General features: G+C 39.9%; 1 protein-coding gene across 7 annotated transcripts in view; it reads left to right on the plus strand.

Moving 5' to 3' along the window:
- The window catches only part of ALPK1 (alpha kinase 1), a 140,780-nt gene extending 122,202 nt beyond the window's left edge, over positions 1-18,578 (plus strand). For all 7 annotated transcript variants that reach the window (XM_033215019.1, XM_033215022.1, XM_033215023.1 and 4 more), the window contains 10 exons: positions 1,490-1,576; positions 2,290-2,366; positions 3,312-3,407; positions 4,871-4,975; positions 6,209-8,342; positions 10,965-11,118; positions 14,312-14,474; positions 15,530-15,716; positions 16,907-17,095; positions 17,173-18,578. In XM_033215019.1, coding sequence (XP_033070910.1) covers positions 1,490-1,576; positions 2,290-2,366; positions 3,312-3,407; positions 4,871-4,975; positions 6,209-8,342; positions 10,965-11,118; positions 14,312-14,474; positions 15,530-15,716; positions 16,907-17,095; positions 17,173-17,180 — 3,200 coding nt within the window. In that variant the 3' untranslated portion in view covers positions 17,181-18,578. The remainder of the gene's footprint in view (positions 1-1,489; positions 1,577-2,289; positions 2,367-3,311; positions 3,408-4,870; positions 4,976-6,208; positions 8,343-10,964; positions 11,119-14,311; positions 14,475-15,529; positions 15,717-16,906; positions 17,096-17,172) is intronic.
- The last annotated feature ends 283 nt before the right edge of the window (positions 18,579-18,861 follow it).

The following is an 18,861-nucleotide window of genomic DNA, read 5'->3' on the forward strand; positions in this document are numbered from 1 at the left end:
TGTTTTCTCTAAGTTAACAACAACAACAACAAAAAAACAAAGACAAGGAATCTACTATTGGCCTGCTTCCTTACAGAGTATGTTACCTAATGGACAGTCACTGTCAAGGCAGGTAATTCTGTGGGCCTTATAAACGTTCGATAGCAGCTTTTAAACAAAATTGTGATTGGAAATAAAAGCCTCTAAGTTCAGAAGAGTCTGCTTTGGCTTTATCGATTTAAATGGTTCAGAAAATAGATTTGATTTTTGGTACATAAGAACTTTAATAAAAACTTGTTTCAAAATGGATTTTCTTTCAATATTTAATTATCCATGAAAGGAAGCAAGTCCTAATAGTTGGGTAACAAATAGCTTAAGCCTTTGGATATCGTGTCTGAATTTCTGGGCATTTAAGTTAGCAAGTTTGTCAATAAGTTGAGAAGTTTCCACTGGACTTTTAAACTCAGCATGCTTGGATGTGAGGCCTCAAACTCCTTGACACTTGTGGACATTTCTAATGGGGAGACAGTTTGGAATCCAAATATTAACCACGCACCCCTCACTTGTGGCCACCATCACTAAACTACAATATACACTCTTGCCATCATGTGCACACACACACACACACACACACACACATGGATTCAAAGCTAGGAAGAAAATAAATATTATCTGATGTGACAGAGAATAGTGAGGGGGCAGTAAAGAGTCTGCCTCTCTTTTTGATGTTTGACCACTGACAGTTTTCAAGCCACAGCCTTTTTTACTTTTGTCTCACACTGGACAGGCTGATTAAAACAAACAAACAAACAAACAACAAAAAGCCCTTTCATCCACACACCCAAATGCAGCTTACAGGAACCTTTACCCGGCCCCACACCCCAGTCACAGTGAAAAGCAAAGCCACTCACCACTCCCTGCCTGAGTCAAAGGAGCAGCTTGGGTGCCAGCCTGACTTACCCTAGAAAGTCTCATTATGTGAGCAATAAATCTTCTCATACCCTCTTGGTACATGTGTGGAGTCATCAGTTTTGACATCCAAACAAATTTTCCTCAGATGGGACCCACCTCACCCTCTGCAAAGCAACCATAAGACAGTGGGGGTAACGGTGTAGAAAAATTAATCTGTGGAGGCCTTTGAGGAAAAGCACTGTAGCTGAGACCTGAAGAAGAAGGATCTGGCCTCTTAAGAAGCCAGAGGAAAGAGGATCCCAAGCAGGGCTAGTGGTAAGTGCAGCTGCCACGAAGCAAGAGGCCAGTCCTATAACAAGGAGGCAAAATAAAGCTAGAGTGGACAGAGAGTAAGTGGGGGAACTGGAGACCAGACAGGAGTCAGTTCCTGCAGAGCCTGAGGCTACAGCAAGAAGTTTGGACCTGATTCTAAATGGAGAGACGAGATTGTCTCTCAAAATGGTGTCACATGTGCTCATGAAGACTTCTGCGAAAATAGTTTTAATTTACAAGGCTATATCTCTGATAATTCAAGGAAATTTTTCCTCTTTTCTTTTAGGTACCTGGCTGTACAGAAATGAAAGTGACAAGGTCCTGGTGCAGTCGGTCTGTATACAGATCAGAGGGCAGATTCTGCAAAAGCTAGGTACCATCATCTAACACTTGCGTTTCTCAAGGCTCATTTACAAAGCCTGGCTGCATGGTTTCACTGTGGAATTTTCTTATTTTATCTGGCTAAAATTGGTAATTTCCACTTGCCTTACTTTCCTCATCGAAAAGAGAATGGCATTTAAGATCCTAGGAGTGTCACAAATATTAATAAATTTTTTTTTCTAGTAAGTTTTGTTAGGGAGGTTCACGGTTGTATATTGTGATGTTAACTGTAGGGTTCCCAGTGTTATTTCTCACACCTGACTCAGTTCAGCAGGACTCCGTGTGATATGGTGACACCTTATACTATACCCACCGTGACACTGTATTCGTTCATTCCTTAAGGTATTCATGAATTTTTCAAGTTTATAGAATGCTAATATACTTTAGAATGCAAAATAAGGGTTTGAGAAATTTTAACAGGAGGTGGCAATTATTGTTTTTGTAAAAATACTGAGAAAACTACATATATTATACATATTATATATACAAATATATAATAATTCTATTTCCCAGTGAAACGGAAAAATTGTCTCTATTACAATTGGAAAAACATTACTGTGTCAATCTAATCTAAGCCTGAGTTTTCCTAACAGGATCTAATGAGTCTTGTTTCTGTATTAGTTTTCAAAGGTATTCTCTCATACAAGAGCACAGATACCAGCTGTCCCTCCCCTATCCCTCTCCCTGCCCGTCTTTTTTTTTCAGGGATGTGGTACGAAGCAGCAGAGTTAATATGGGCCTCCATCGTAGGATATTTGGCACTTCCTCAGCCGGATAAAAAGGTGGTTTGTCTAGTGCTTGTTTTTCTCCTTTCCTGTATTTGTCTTTGGATGATTATCTCTTTATGATACAATTCCATTTCTCATGTATCAATTTCATCTGTCCTATTTTTATTTATTTTTCATGAGCATAGGACCAGGTACAGTTAGTAACTTCCTTCTGTGTCTTGCTTCATCCTCACTCACAGCTAGACTCTTGGGGCATAGATGGTGTTTTTATAATCGTTTGTAACTGTCCATTTATATATTTATCTCTACTGGTCCATTCATTTATCTGTTTTATTATATATTTAGCCTTTACTTGATTGCATAGCAAAGTTGAGATGGCCAAGTTGCTTATATGTAAAATCATTTTTCTGGAGTTGAGTGGGCGAAGACTTCAATTGTTTATGTAACATCAAGTAGTATATGTCAATCCTACTTGACATTTTCATTTTCTGGAATTCTGTGGGAATAGTCTCATTATCTGAAGCATCCGGTTATTACATTTCCCTGAGCTGTGCAAGCAATTGCTGTCTACGATTCTTTTACAATACAGACTGTGATGTGAACTCTTCCTTGAGCCAGTTATTCAGGCCTAGCAGTAGGGACAAGTTAGTATTGATCACCCAGTGAAACCTAGCTGAGAAGTAGCTGTGTTTACATTAGGCCAGGTGCCCTAGGATGTGTTGATCTTTCAAGCTCTGTGGCAGCCAGTTTAAAAGTATCTCCAAGTCAGGGTATTATTACACAATGTATGCGTATGTCAAAATGTCACACTGTATCCCATAAACATGTACAATTATTATATGTTGACTTTTAAAAATAGTATCTCCAGTGTCATAGTAATAAAATAACAATAGGCAAATCATTCATATGGAGGGATAACCATTGCCTTTAGGCCATGAAATGAGAGTAGTAATCCACTGTGAATTCCCAATCTGTGGCTTGTTTGTGTTTTTCTTGCAGGGCCTCTCCACGTCATTAGGTATACTGGCAGACATCTTTGTTTCCATGAGCAAGAATGATTATGAAAAGTTTAAAAACAATCCACAAATTAATTTGGTAATTATCATAACACTGAGTGGCATCATCTGTAAAACTGTCAATGGTGTCGTTGGTGGGTGATTAGTGGGTGTCTTTCTCAGGAGATTGGGAGGCAGGGAGCTCAGTGCTGCCCCTGCTACACAGATGGGAGGAATCCTGGGGAGGAGTCCTGGGTGTCCTATTTGGCTTTATTATCCCAGCACTCAGCACTGTACCAGACACTCAGAGGGTGCTCAGAAAGTTACTGGTGAATGAATGAATGAATGAATGAATATCAACAAAATTATTTTGAGCTTCACTTCTTTCTGAGTATCACAAAATTCAGTTTCCAAACTTGGGCCATTTTGATGATAAAGGGGTAATAATTTTAAAACTTTATAATCACCATCTATTTAAATCAGAGCATCAGTCCCTTGTTCCAGGCTCTCGTCCTTGATAATAATGACTGCTAATTTTTATACATCACTTTACAACTCAAAAAAGTGTATATATCTCCACATAAAACCCTATGGGGAGGGTAGAGCAAATTGTGTCACTCCATTTTAGAGGAAAATAAAATGCAGTGCGGAGAAACTAACTAACCTCTGCAGTTTACACAACCAGTAAGAGAGAGAACTGGGAGCTGAGCCCAGGTCTCTGACCAGCCCAGAGAAGTGGCAAGGATGTTCTGCTGCTCTTCACACTGTGCTGAAATGGACTTTTTATTATCATCCATATTGCTATTTTTATTAAAGACCCCAATCACAATGGTAACCATGCTCAATACTAATTAGTGTAGCAAAAGAACACATACAGCTTGCTGATGGTAATCTGAATCTAAGATGTTGCTTTTTCTGTTTGACCAAAACAGGAGGATCATGTCCCTTGTTCACTGAAGTTATCCTTGATGACTGTTTAAAATTGCAAACTTCCCTCCCATCCTGGACCTCCCTAACCCCTTCTCCATTTATTTTCTCTCCAGAACACTTGTCATCATCTCAAATACTATACACTTCACTTGTTTTGTATATTGACTGATCCCTCCCCCACAACAGAAAGTAAGCTCCTTGCGGGCTCACTGCCTGCTGTCTCCTGTGTCTAGAACAGGCCCTGGCATGTGGAGGTACTCTGTACATATTTGTAGAATTAATAAATGAATCCTAATTGCTGTGAAATCATCAATTAAAGGACCCTTGGCCAAGAGCAGTGCAGAAATCAATTAATCTGGCTGCAAAATTTGCAGGTTCCTTTGAACAAAGAACTGCCACCATCTTCCAAAGAAACTCACCCAAATTATTTTGCACAGGTGTGTGGCTGCTGGGAAAAAGCAAAGTCAACACCTTGTGGTCTTTAGACCCACTTACTCTTTATTGACACTGTTCTGAATGGATTGTGGTAAGGAGTCCCTTGAAATCATGAAAGAAAAGCAAAACCATTTCATAGCCTGTTTTTTGCTCATTGATAATTATCACCATTCCACCTAGCCTCCTGTTTTCTCACAGAGCCTGCTGAAGGAGTTTGACCACCACGTGCTGTCCGCCGCAGAAGCCTGCAAGCTGGCAGCTGCCTTCAGTGCCTACACGCCACTCTTCGTGCTCACAGCTGTGGTAAACAGAGTGCGGCCCTTCCTCACACCCCCACAGGACCTCTCCCCAGGGTGCTTTCCGATGTAACCAGTGAGAAGGGAAAGGTTTAACCTTCAAATAGGCTTTGTGTCTCATCAGTGGCAATTGTGATAAGACTCCACACCACATGTGGAAAAATTTTATCTGTCGGAGTTTTGACAGCCTGCTAGGAGCTAAATTAATTCAGCCCAAGGATAGAATGTTGTCTGTTGTGAAACAGTGGTTCCCAAGCCTGAGTGCACATCAAAATCACCTGAGGAACCTTCTCAAAATATGTATTCCAGCCAGGCATGGTGGCTTACACCTGTAATCCCAACACTTTGGGAGGCCAAGGTAGGAGGATGACTTGAACCCAAAATTTCAAGACTAGCCTGAGCAACATGGTGAGATTTTGTCTCTACAAAAAATTAAAAAATAAAAATTGCCTAGGTGTGGTGGTACACGCCTATAGTCCCAGGTACTAGGGAGGCTGAGGTGGGAGGATCACATGAGCCTGGCAGGTTGAGTTTGCAGTGAGCTGAGATTGCACCACTGCACTCCAACCTGGGTAACAGAGCAAGACCCTATCTCAAAAAAAAAAAGGAAAAAAGGAAGGAAGGAAGGAAGGAAAAAAAGAAAGAAAGAAGGAAAGAAAGAAAGAGAGAGAAAGAAAGAAAATAAGAAACAAAGAAAGGCTACACATTTCTGAGCTCTACCCTAGATCCACTGAATGCAAATCTCTGGGGTTGGTATCCAAAAATCTTTAATTTTGGAATATTGCCCAGGTGATTCAAATGCACAGATGCATTTGGATACCAATGCCCTATTGTTTCGACTATTAAATGAATGATGTATTCATATATAGCATCCTTATTTGCATAGAGAAACTTATATCCATTTCCATGGATGGACTCTGTTAAAACTAACAACAGCAACAAACACAAGTCCATCGTCTTTAATCAAAATGTATCAGAAATACAATAGGATGGTAATTGCAGCTAATTTCTTACCCCTTCATGCCAGCCAATCACTTACATCCCCATCCCTTCTGATTCACCAAAAAGACCTCGGGTCCATAACTCAATGTTTGCTGTACGTTTTCCTTAGAATGTTTGTGGCATGTGTTCATTTTTCTATAATATTTCAAATGACTGTCTTCCAGAAATGAAAAGTTTGTCCTGATTCACTTCCAGTTTTTAATTCAATATCTGATTTGGTATTTGGTATTTTTCCCAGAATATCCGTGGCACATGCTTATTGTCATATAGTAGTTCAAATGACTGTCCTCCAGAAATGAAAAACTTTTATCTGTGTGAAGCCAAAGAGGCCTTTGAGATTGGCCTTCTCACCAAGAGAGATGATGAGCCTGTTACTGGAAAACAGGAGCTTCACAGCTTTGTCAAAGCTGCTTTTGGTCTCACCACAGTGCACAGAAGGCTCCATGGGGAGACAGGGACAGTCCATGCAGCAATTCAGCTCTGTAAGGAAGCGATGGGGAAGCTGTACAATTTCAGCACTTCCTCCAGAAGTCAGGACAGAGAAGCCCTGTGTCAAGAAATTATGTCTGTGATTGCCCAGGTAAAGGAACATTTACAAGTTCAAAGCTTCTCAAATTTAGATGACAGATCTTATGTTCCAGAGAGTTTCAAGTGCAGGTTGGATAAACTTATCTTGCATGGGCAAGTGGATTTCCAAAAAATCCTTGACACCTGTTCACAGCACCATACTTCGGTGTGTGAAGTATTTGAAAGTGATTGTGGAAACAACAAAAATGAACAGAAAGGTGCAAAAACAGGAGTCTGTATCACTGCTCTAAAAACAGAAACAAAAAACATAGATACTGTGAGTACTACTCAAGAAAAGCCACATTGTCAAAGAGACACAGGAATATCTTCCTCCCTAATGGCTAAGAATGTTCAGAGGGAACTCAGAAGGGGAGGAAGGAGAAACTGGACCCATTCTGACGTATTTCGAGTCTCCTTGGATCAAGATGTAGAGACTGAGACTGAACCATTGGACTACAGCAATGGTGGGGGAGCTGTTTTCAACAAGTCTCTGAGTGGCAGCCAGAGCTCCAGTGCTTGGAGCAACTTATCAGGGTTTAGTTCCTCTACAAGCTGGGAGGAAGTGAATTATCACGTTGATGACAGGTCAGCCAGAAAAGAGCCTGGTAAAGAACATCTGGTGGACACTCAGTGTTCCACTGCCTTGTCTGAGGAGCTAGAGAATGACAGGGAAGGCAGAGCTGTGCATTCATTGTGTTCAGAGCTTCAGGATCTCTCTCTTCAGGAACCCAAAGATGACAATGCAGAGCCTTCTCAAAATCAGTTGCACAAACAGATGCCCTTAACACCCTTCCCTCCTCATAATATCCCAGGTACTTTCTTGGCCTCTGGTGCAGGGCTTCTAGAAGGAGCGCCAGAAGGTATCCAGGAAGTCAGAAATATGGGACCCAGAAATACTTCTGCTCACACCAGACCCTCATATGGTTCTGCTTCTTGGTCTTCTGATTCTGGTAGGCCCAAGAATATGGGCACATATCCTTCAGTCCAAGATGAAGAAGCCTTTGAAATAATTGATGAGTTTCCAGAAACCAACTGTGATGCCAAAGACAGGCAGGAGAAAGAGCAGGGAGAAGAAATCAGTGAAAGAGGCACAGGCCCTACATTTAAAGCTAGTCCCTCCTGGGTTGACCCAGAAGGAGAAACAGCAGAAAGCACTGAAGATGTACCCTTAGACTTTCACAGGGTCATGCGCAATTCTCTGGAAAACATTTCCATGCTGCCATATAGCTCCTTCACCCCTAATTGGCCTGTTCAAAATTCTGACTCCAGAAAAAGTGGTGGTTCAGTCGCAGAGCAGGGCATCGACCCTGATGCCTCCACGGTGGATGAGGAGGGGCAACTGCTCGACAGCACGGATGTCCCCTGTATAAATGGGCACGGCTCTCATAGACTGTGCACTCTGAGAGAGCCGCCTGGTCAGAGGGCTGAGAACTCCAATTCCTCTGTAAGCAGTAACATCCTCTTCCCTGTCCTCAGCGAGGACTGCACTACCATAGAGGAAGGAAATGAGGCTGGAAATGTGCCAAATTGTAGCCAGAACTCCAGTTCATCCTCGGCGTGGTGGTTGAAATCACCTGTGTTTTCCAGCGGTTCTTCTGAGGAGGACAGTCCTTGGTCCTATCTGAATTCCAGTGGGAGTTCTTGGGTTTCATTGCCGGGAAAGACAAGGCAAGAGATCCTTGAGGCTCGTACCTTGCAACCTGATGACTTTGAAAAGCTCTTGGCAGGAGTGAGGCATGATTGGCTGTTTCAGAGACTAGAGAATACGGGGATTTTTAAGCCCAGCCAACTCCACCGAGCACATAGTAAGTACAAACTTTTCAGTAGGTCCCCCCTCAGGAAGCAGCTATGTTGGGGTGCTCTGAAGAGCTTGGTATGTAGATCACTTAAAGCTCATGAAAGGAACAGACCCCTGGTATGCTTTGTGAGTTCACAGAGAAATGTATGCTTCAGGAGTCTCCCTCACTCTCTGTGATGGACCTTAATGGTTGTAAAGAGGCTTGCTCAGGCTGCCTTGCATACTGGAGGTTTGCTCTAAGGACACACAAGGCAGTGAGGGAGACAGGAAACTCAGAGGACTCCAGCAAACCATCACTAAGGGTTGAAAACAGCTCTGGAGGCCATCTCATCCACTCAGCATCTATCTTCTTCACTGATTCTCATTACCAATCAGGTGATTTTAACAGGCTGGATGCCATATTATCTGCTCAGCATCTATCTTCTCCTTTGACTCTTTTTACCAGCCAACTGATTTTTCTCTATCTATCCCCATTAGAATTCTATGGGGACATGGTTTGACCTAGTTAAATGTCATCTTTCTGTTGGGCAGGGACTTTTTACACCTGTCTACCTAAGCGGTTTCTTGCCAGCCAATTGGTTGGTCAAGTGCGTCCTTGTCTCACATTCATGTTGCTATAACAAAATGCCATCAACTGGGTAGCATATGAACAACAGAAATTTATTCCTCATAATTCTGGAGCCTGGAAGTCCAGGATGAAGGTACTGCTTTCTGGTTCGTTGACAGCGCTTTTTCTCTGTGTCCTCACATAGTGGAGGGGGGAAGGGTTTCTCTGAGGTCTCTATTATGAGGGCACTCATCCCATCTATGAGGAATCTACCCCTCAGGACCTAATCACCTCCCAAAGGCTCCAACACCTGACACCATCACCTTGTGGGTTAGAACTTCAACATGTGAAGTTAGGGGGGATAAAAACTTCCAGACTACAGTACCCCTACTGTTGCAATCAGCAGCTACTTCTTGCTTAAGGAACAGCCCAATGTCACTGCCCAAAGCAGGAAGCCTGGGCTGGAGCCACCTAGTAGCCAATGTCTAACACAGCTTAAAAGTGGTAGAGAAGCCGGGAGGAAGACAGAAGGAGATTCTTCTCTTAGCTCAGGAATCACATCAAAATGCCCTCCTACTATACAGAAAAATGATTTGAAAAATGATTTGAATGATTAAAAAAAGATTGTAAAGCACATCCCAGAAGAAACAAACTACATGGATTGCTAAGCACTGGCTACTAAATAGTAGTTCTCAACCCTGGCGCCACATGAGAATCTTCTGGGGAGCTTTTAAAAACTTCCAATGCGTCACCCCAGAGATTTCCATCTAATGGGTCTGGAGTGTGGACCCAGGGATCGTTATTTCTTATAAGCTCTCCGGTGATTCTACTTAAAGCCACTGTTGAGAGCTTCTACTTCAAAGTATTCCAATGTTTTGCCTGCCACCTTGAAGTCCGACTAAAATACACATCACATTGTCACCAAAAAAAAGCAAAAATTTCCAGCAATAGGGTTTTCTTACTTACTGTGAGATTCTGCAATTTTGGAATCACATTTCTTACAATGAGGTAACTGCTTTCTTGTTATTTGTTATTGTTTGCTAATTTGTGGATGAAATACATTCGGGGAAGCAAGGTCCAAAATGGCAGAAACAAGACAATGATTCCCTTCCTCTTTTCTTCTCTCAGTTCATGACCCATCCTGTGTGTGGACAGACAACTCACCTTCCATTTCCTTCCACCTTCTCTAACTGAGTCACCCAACCCTGGTCACCATCTCACCCAGTCTGTAGGCAACCCCTTCCTAGAACTGTCAGTTTATCTTGCTTTAAGTATTTTTCTCTCCCACAGGCCCATTCATTTATCTATTTTCACAATCTAGACACAGGTCTTTTGTTTACTTCATTTTAATTCCAACCAAAGTGTTGTACTCCTTCCTTAGGATTCATGTGGGTCTTTCTCCTCAAAGAGATGCTTTCTTACTTAGCACTGTTCTTCCTTTCTTTAAGGTGGAGACTGCCCCTACTTTTTCCTCTATCTTTTCCTTTTTTCAGTTGAGTTTGCATGTTTTTACAGTAGCTACATTTTCTCAAATAATTTCCAAACTTTCTCAACCTAAAACAATGAAAAGAAAATTAGGGTGCACTTGAATATATAATGCTAGGATTCCCAGAGCTGCCAGGAGCCTATTAGGTAAAATTATCTAGTTTATTTCTATTCATGTGATCTGCCATCAGTAGTAGCTTCTATTATTTGGGATCCCCAGGTAATAATAGTAAGTTATAAGCATGTGTCACTTGTCCTAAAATGGTCTCTGGGACTTTCTGATTTTAAAATTCCTTTATTTTCCACTACTTTCATATAGAATCTTCATGCTTATCTTCATCCCTTTTCATCACAAATAAGGGATTTTGTGACTCAAAGGCTATTCCTCATTGTAATTTATAAAGTGTTACCTTTTTATTATTTCTCACTAACTTTTTAATACTGTAGTTGTCATAGAAGAGATGAAAATTAGAGAAAAATGTATAAAACAGTGAAGATTTCAGGTGAGCTGGTGTAACACCTGTGTTGCATCAGCTTTATTCATGAATTGTAATGTCCTTTTGAAAACAAGATTCATTTTCATCTTTTTTTTTCTAGCTGCTCTTTTGTTAAAATATTCAAAAAAATCTGAACTGTGGACAGCCCAGGAAACTGCTGTCTATTTGGGGGACTACTTGACTGTGAAGAAAAAAGGCAGACAAAGAAATGCTTTTTGGGTTCATCATCTTCATCAAGAAGAAATTCTGGGGAGGTATTACTTAAAAACATTTGTATACTAATGTAAGATGAGCTAACCTTGCCCTTCTGTTAAGTAATCACTCATGAGACTTTGTAGGGGCTGAAAAACTTAGCCAAAATATATTTTCAGATTTCTATGCATCTTTCTTTTCATTATTAATTAATTAACAACAGTTACCATATATTGAGGACCCACGTTATATCAGCTGTTTTGCTGGATGTTTTAGCTACAGGACCTCAAACCCATCAGGAAACATTATTGGCCATACTGTACTGATAAGAAAAATAAAGTTCCTGGTCACATGGCAGGCCAGAGAGCCTTCAATACTCACTAAAAATGCTGGCAAAAAGGGTAAATTATGAAAAGCACACTTTTAAGTAAATAGGTGGGCCTGAAAAAAAGCAGGAAAATCCTGAGGCCAGGGATGAAGCCTGTTCAGGAAGATAAGTGATTGCTGAACCCTTTACGGATCCTGCATAGGAGTTTGGGGCGGGGTGAAGTGAGGGTGCAGCCAGTAACAAAAGCTACACTCAGAAGGGAATGAGTTCAGATACCACTCATACACAGCAGGGCATTAGGAATGGCTGCATCCCCAGGATAAATGGTATCTTTAAAAACCCTGCCCCAGTGAAGTAAATGCCTGGAAAGTTTTTGATTTGGCCTTAGTTCTTAATAAAATTTTTAAACAAAAACTCACCTGAAAAATTAGTAACCACAGGTGGTCTTCACTAGGTTTAAGACATAATTTTATATCATTTGTATATTTTAAAAGACCTATAAGCCATGACTTTTCATTTAAAGTTGGCCTTGTTATTTGCTCAAATCCAAATAGTGTAAGAAATAAATAGAAATAGAGAGGTCAAGTGACTCTGTAAGCAGTGGAAGTACATTTCCTAAAAAGATTATTGATGATTATTATTATTATGGTAAATATGTGCCAGGCCCTGTTTTAAGTGATTTGTATGCTAATTCAATTAATCTTCACAAAACCCTCTGAAGGTAGATACTGTTAGTATTCTTACTTTACAGATGAGGGAACTGAGTCACAGAGATGTTAAGGAATTGCCCAAACTCACATGTCTAAGCAGTAGGGGCAGGTGCTGAGGCTTAAATTGTGTCTCCCAAAACTCATATATTGAAGTTCTGAGTACTTCAGACTACGATCTTATTTGGAAATAGAGGGATTGCAGATGTAATTGGTGAAGTTAAGATGAAGTCATACTGGAGTAGGGTGGGCCCCTGATCCAATATGACTGATATCCTTATAAAAAGAGGAAATTTGGAGATAGACACAGACACAGAGAGAATGCCATGTGAAGACTGTAGTTATGTTGCCTCATAGCAAAGACCTGCCAGAAGCTGGGAGAGAGCCTGAAACAGATTCTTCCTTAGAGCCTTCAGCAGGATGATGGCCCCATTGGAACTTTGATCTTGGACTACTATAGGCTTCAGAACTGTGAGAAAATCAATTTCTGTTATTTAAGCCACCCAGTTGGTGGCATGTTGTGACAGCAGCCCTGATATACCAGAGTACACCATAGGAGGACCTGAGATGAGAAATAAATTGAGGATAAGAGACGTAAAGAATGGAGTGAGAGAGTTCAATATATTTCTGGTCAGAAGAAAATAACAGCAAGAGAGCAAAAGCAATATTTGAACAAATACTTTCTGGTAATTTTTCAGAATTGCCAAAATACACTAATCTTGAAATACAGAAATCACAATGAATCATAAGGACGGAAGGGAAAGGAGGAAAGAAGCTGGAAGGAAGCAGGAAGGGAAGAAGGCAGGCAGTCAGACATCCACTTCTAGGTACACAGTAGTCAAACTCCAAACACTAAGGACAAAGAAACCATTTTAAAATCAGTCAAAGAAAAAAGACAGATTATCTACACAGAAATATCAATTTGACCTACAGCTGGTTTCTTCATAGCAACAATGAAAGTCAGAGACAATGGAAGTCATATACTTAGTGCAACTCTCTTTTATGGAGGAAGGCAAAATAAAGACATTTGCGGCTTAAAAGAAAAACTGACCATGGCAGTTTACCATGAACAAATCCTTACTGAAGAAAAATAATCCCAGAAAAAAAATGGTACAAGATGAGAGAAAATATGGGCCTCTGTTCTTAGATTGGTGATCCCATAACTAGGACTGGAGGTCTTCTGGCAGAATGTTCAGGAAATGCTCCAGTAGCCAGTACTCACAGGGTTCACTCTCTTGTGCACACCTCTGGCATCAGTCAACAGAATTCTGAATTAGTTCAAACCCTCTGTAGGTCTTGGGGTCTTTCCATAGCAGAACTGCCTAAAGCACTGATATAGCATCTCTATTACAACGACTGCTCCTCTGCAGGCTGCCTTCTGAGGCCATACTGCAGCCTCCTCTATCAGATTTCCTTTCTGGTCTTCAGGAGTCTGAATGGCCAAAACCCCAGCCTCCTTAAGTTCCATTACTATATAGGATTCAGAAATTTCTGGAGAGAGTTTACCCTGGTTGAAGTCTATGACTCAAGCAATTCCCCTTGATTTTTGGTGGTCACTCTGGGCACATGTGAAATTACTCACAAATTCACACCAGTTTACAGCAAGTATAAACTACAGTAAAGTGCAGCACCGGTTTACTTCTTTCCGCATGTAATCATTTACTGCCTTGTATCTTCCCACACCAACTGTGCTATTAGCTCTTGAAATATACAAATCATGTCTCACACTTTCTTCGAGTCACTCAAGACTAGCACAGTGTTATGCACATAAGAAGTGTTGATGGATAATAAGTATTTATAGAAATGAAGTAATCATAAAAGGAAGGGATAGAGGAAGGCTTCAGATTGATGAACTGACTATATAAGGTCACACTGCAGGGAGTGGAAGATCTTGACTCCAGAATCCATGTGCATTCCAGTATACTTTGCTACCCCCTTGTCTTACCAGAGGTCTGGAGAATTTCTACATTAAGCGACACTTTCCCTTTATAACCAATATCATTCTGGGTCAGCTAGAATGAGTGAGTTCCATTGTTCAAGTAGCTCTTACAAAATTATTTGAATCTTGAGATAAGTCAAAATAATTAATATTCACTGTCTAAGGCAGAGAAAGAGATCTTTCGAGCATTCTTGCATATGTCTTTGATCTCCTCTCTCTTACTCCATAGTAAGTAAGAGAGCACTTTCGCATTTTGTTGTATGGATTTTCTTCGTTCCTAGGTATGTTGGGAAAGACTATAAGGAGGAGAAGGGGCTCTGGCACCACTTTACTGATGTAGAGCGGCAGATGACCGCACAGCACTATGTGACAGAATTTAACAAGAGACTCTATGAACAAAACATTCCCACGCAGATATTCTACATCCCATCCACAATATTACTGGTAAGATTATCCTGAACACATCATTTGGATCTTTCAAATCACACTTGAATATCAATTAATCTGAGTATCTGGTTCCACATAGTCAGGCTAGCATTTTTAGCAAACTATTCTTGTGTGTTGTCCCTGTACTTTCCAAGAGAGAAAGAACCCTAAAGATTGTATCTAGTACAAACTATCCCCTCAACATGATGCCTAAATCCCGTTTTACATCTGTTGGCCTCACCCCTTGCAACCAAGTGGTTACTAAGTCAAAGCTTACATATCTTCAGCAAGAAAAAATAATTGTTCCCCTTTCACTTTCAAATAATCCTAATTGTTAGAAAGTTCTTAGATTTGGCCCAAATCTATCTTTCTCTAACTTCCGTCCATGGATTACAGCTCTCCCTCCTGGGACCATGAAGACCAGTCTCTCTTCACTAACGTACCCCTTTCAATAGATAAAGGCAAATATTCCCATTGAGTTTTCTCTTCTTTGGATCAAGAATGCCTTGCTACCCTGAATATATTAGATCCTTAGTGCATTCATACTTGCAATAATTTTTTCATTGGCCAGAGACATTTTTAGACCCATCTTTTCCTAATCATAATAATTATCATCCATTTCATACCTTCTTTATGTCACTCACTGTGCCAGGCAGTTTGCAAACCTTAACTCTAACCTTTGAAACAACTCCACAAAGTAGCATAGAAACACTTAAACTGATATTTCAACCTAGAGTCCCAGAGCATGATCTAACTTCATGTCCTGGTAACCTAGCCTCCAGGACAGGTCACCTCATGGCCTAAATCTTAAGTGAGCAGTTTAATATGTGAATAATAATAGATTTAAGTTCTATGACATACCACATGCCATGTTAAGCATTTTACATGCATTTCCTTGCATAATCTCTTTAACAAGCCTAAAAGGTGGTTATAATTATACCACTTTACCCATGATGAAATTGAAGCTCAGAGAAGCAAAGTGGCAGAGCCTAGGTTCAAACCAAGATTTACCCAAGTCCAAAGACAATGGCCTTTACCATTATGCTGTAATGTTTCCCATTGCTATTTTTCAGATTTTAGAGGACAAGACAATAAAGGGATGTATCAGTGTGGAGCCTTACATACTGGGAGAATTTGTAAAATTGTCAAATAATACGAAAGTGGTGAAAACAGAATACAAAGCCACAGAATATGGCTTGGCCTATGGCCATTTTTCTTATGAGTTTTCTAATCATAGAGATGTTGTGGTAGATTTACAAGGTATGTGAAACTGGGAATTATTTTTATTTTTGATATTATATGTAAAGTGAAGTTTTGTAACTAGCTTCCCTAATCTTTATTTAATAGATAGTTCTCTGTATAGGCTACTATTTGGAGGTAACTTAATTGATCTTACTATATATAGCAAATAATTCCTGAAAGAAAAAAATGCCCAAAACTTCTACAAATGTCTACAGTATCACATAATCAGTGAGAGGGTCTGGTTTATGTTCTGCTGGGCTTCGTTCCAGAGCATATCTATAACAGCTTTTTTTGTTTCACTCAAGTAGATTTGAGTGATGTATATTTCTTATCATTGCATTTTTTTCACATGTCGAAATCTTCTTTCCACTTTTCCTTTTCTCCAGTCCCTTACCCTTATTAAAAGTGTGATGTTGGGTTTCATAATGGGGGTCATTATAGAACAGCAATCTGTATCCTTAAGCTATGTACTTAAATACGACTACTTTTCAATTCTACCTTAATATTTTAATTTTGTTTTAGTTTGTCTGGTATTCATTAGAATTTTTATTAGAAAATACCCTATACTTCATGTAAATTATAAGTAAGATTTATTATAATTATTTATAGTTACGGTTCCATGGACATCCCAGGACCTTCCCTATTCCACTGTCAGAGCATTTATCACTCTGTTATATATTTAACTTTTGATCTGTTCCCCTTCACAAGAATGTTAGCTCAATGAGTACAAAGATTTTTGACTACCTTGTTCAGTCGGCACCACCAGTGCCTAAAATAGTGTTTTATAGAGTGTCTGCACTCAATAAATATTTGTTGAATGAACAAATGAGTATATGAATTAATGAATAAGTCACTAAAGAAATTTCTGAATCATGAAAGAAATATTCCATATTATGATATTGATAATTATTCAAAGTGTATTTTATTGCTTTCTAATACCTTGAAAATTGGTGATATGGGGATGTCATATTTGACAAATATAATTACCCAATATTTAATTATTCTTAAACCAATAACTGGAATATGCAATCCAAATTCTTTACCAGGAATTTACTAACTATAAACCACAGGATGGCCAAGTGTTTGAAGTATCTCCTTAAGTGTGTGTGTGTGTGTGTGTGTGTGTGTGTGTGTGTGTGTATTTTTGTAAACATTTGCTGGACATTTACAAGGAATTTAATACTCAGGTGTGCTCATTTCTCTTTCAGGTTGGGTAACTGGTAATGGAAAAGGACTCATCTACCTCACAGATCCCCAGATTCACTCTGTTGATCAGAAAGATGTCATTACCAATTTTGGAAAGAGAGGAATTTTTTACTTCTTTAATAACCAGCATGTGGAATGTAATGAAATCTGCCATCGTCTTTCTTTGACTAGACCTTCAATGGAGAAACCATGTAAGTCATAGGCTGTATGGATTGGTAATGTGACAGACCTTAGTGACGCTCTCAAATAGCTGGTTCTCTCCTTCCAGGCACATAGAATGTGGCACAGTCTGGTCCTTTGGGGCTTGGGCAGCGCCGTGACACAGGATCCGGCCAATGATTTGTGAGAGGAATTGATCAGTATCACTTTAAGTCCTGCATTTAATCAGCAGCACGAGATCCTGCAGAGCCTCTTTCCCTCTGCCACAGTTACCAAGAATGTGTCAGGAGACTGCTGCTTCTGGGCATAAGTCCTGCAAGGAAAGCAACATGGAAAACAGCCCCAACTCACCCATAAGGGATGCAAAGCACTGCTGAGAAAGGCATGTGTTGTTTAAGCCATTGAGATGTTAGAGCTTTTTGTCACTATCTATCAAGACTGATACTACTGGGGCTTTTCCTATTGATTTGGAAGTTCTTTACATATTAAAAAAATGTGAGCCTTTGTGATATGAATTCAATTTGTTTTTCTCTCTTTTGACATTTGACTTTGCATAAAATGTTTATCTGTGCATAATTTTATATATAGTTGAATTCATCAATCTTTTATTTTATATGGCTTTTGGTTATATATAATATTTAGATCTTCCTTATACTCTGAGTTTCTTTCTTTTTAATTCTCCCATATTTCCTTCTAGTATAATTAAATCTGTAAAAAGTAAGATGGAAGAGTGGTACAATTTTCCTTATCCAGTCTGTCCTTGATGGGCATTTAGGTAGACTGGATAAAGAAAATGTGGTGCATATACACCATGGAACACTATGTGTATTAGTCCACTCTCATACTGCTATGAAGAAATACCTGAGACTGGGTAATTTAGAAAGGAAAGAGCTTAAAGTAACTCACAGTTCCACGTGACTGGGGCGACCTCAGGAAACTTACAATCATGGCAGAAGGCACCTCTTCCATAGGGTAGCAGGAGAGAGAATGAGTGCCAGCAGGGGAAATGCCAGATACTTATAAAACCATCAGATCTTGTGAGAATTCACTCACAATCACAAGAACAGCATGGGAAAAACTGCCTCAATTACCTCCCACCAGGTCCCTCCCATGACACATGGGAATTATGGGATTACAATTCAAGATGAGATTTGGGTGGGGACACAAAGCCAAACCATATCACCATGTAACCATCAAAAAGAATGAGATCATGTCATTTGCAGGGACATGGATAGAGCTGGAGGCCATTATTTTTAGCAAACTAATGCAAGAACAGAAAACTAAATATCACTTTTCTCACTTAGAGGTGGGAGCTAAGTGATGAGAGCAAGTGGACACATAGAGGGAACAACACACACCAGGGCTTATCAGAGGGTGGAGGGTGGGAGGAGGGAGAGGATCAGGAAAAATAACTCATGGGTACTAAGCTTAATACCTGGGTGATGAAGTAATTCGCACAACAAACCCCCATGACACAAACGTGCACATGTACCGCTGAACTTAAAATAAAAGTAATAAAACAACAATATCATTGAATGTTGTGAACTTTATGAATATACCAAAACCATTGGACTAGACACTCAAAGCGTGAATTTTATGGTAAGTAAGTTATATCTCAATAAAGCTTTTTTTAAAAACAGAATATTCTTCAAAAAAAAAAAAAAAAAAAGAATGATACATTTTCCTGGCTACCACAGTCCATCCCTTTCCCAACACAGATCTACTTCTTCACACAGGTTTAGGAAAGAGCTCCTCCGTGATCTTACTAAAAGAAACAAAAGGGCGACCAGTGAGATAA

The sequence above is a fragment of the Trachypithecus francoisi genome, unplaced genomic scaffold (genome assembly GCF_009764315.1).
Source record: "Trachypithecus francoisi isolate TF-2019V2 unplaced genomic scaffold, Tfra_2.0 Lachesis_group1, whole genome shotgun sequence".
NCBI classification, from domain to species: domain Eukaryota; kingdom Metazoa; phylum Chordata; class Mammalia; order Primates; family Cercopithecidae; genus Trachypithecus; species Trachypithecus francoisi.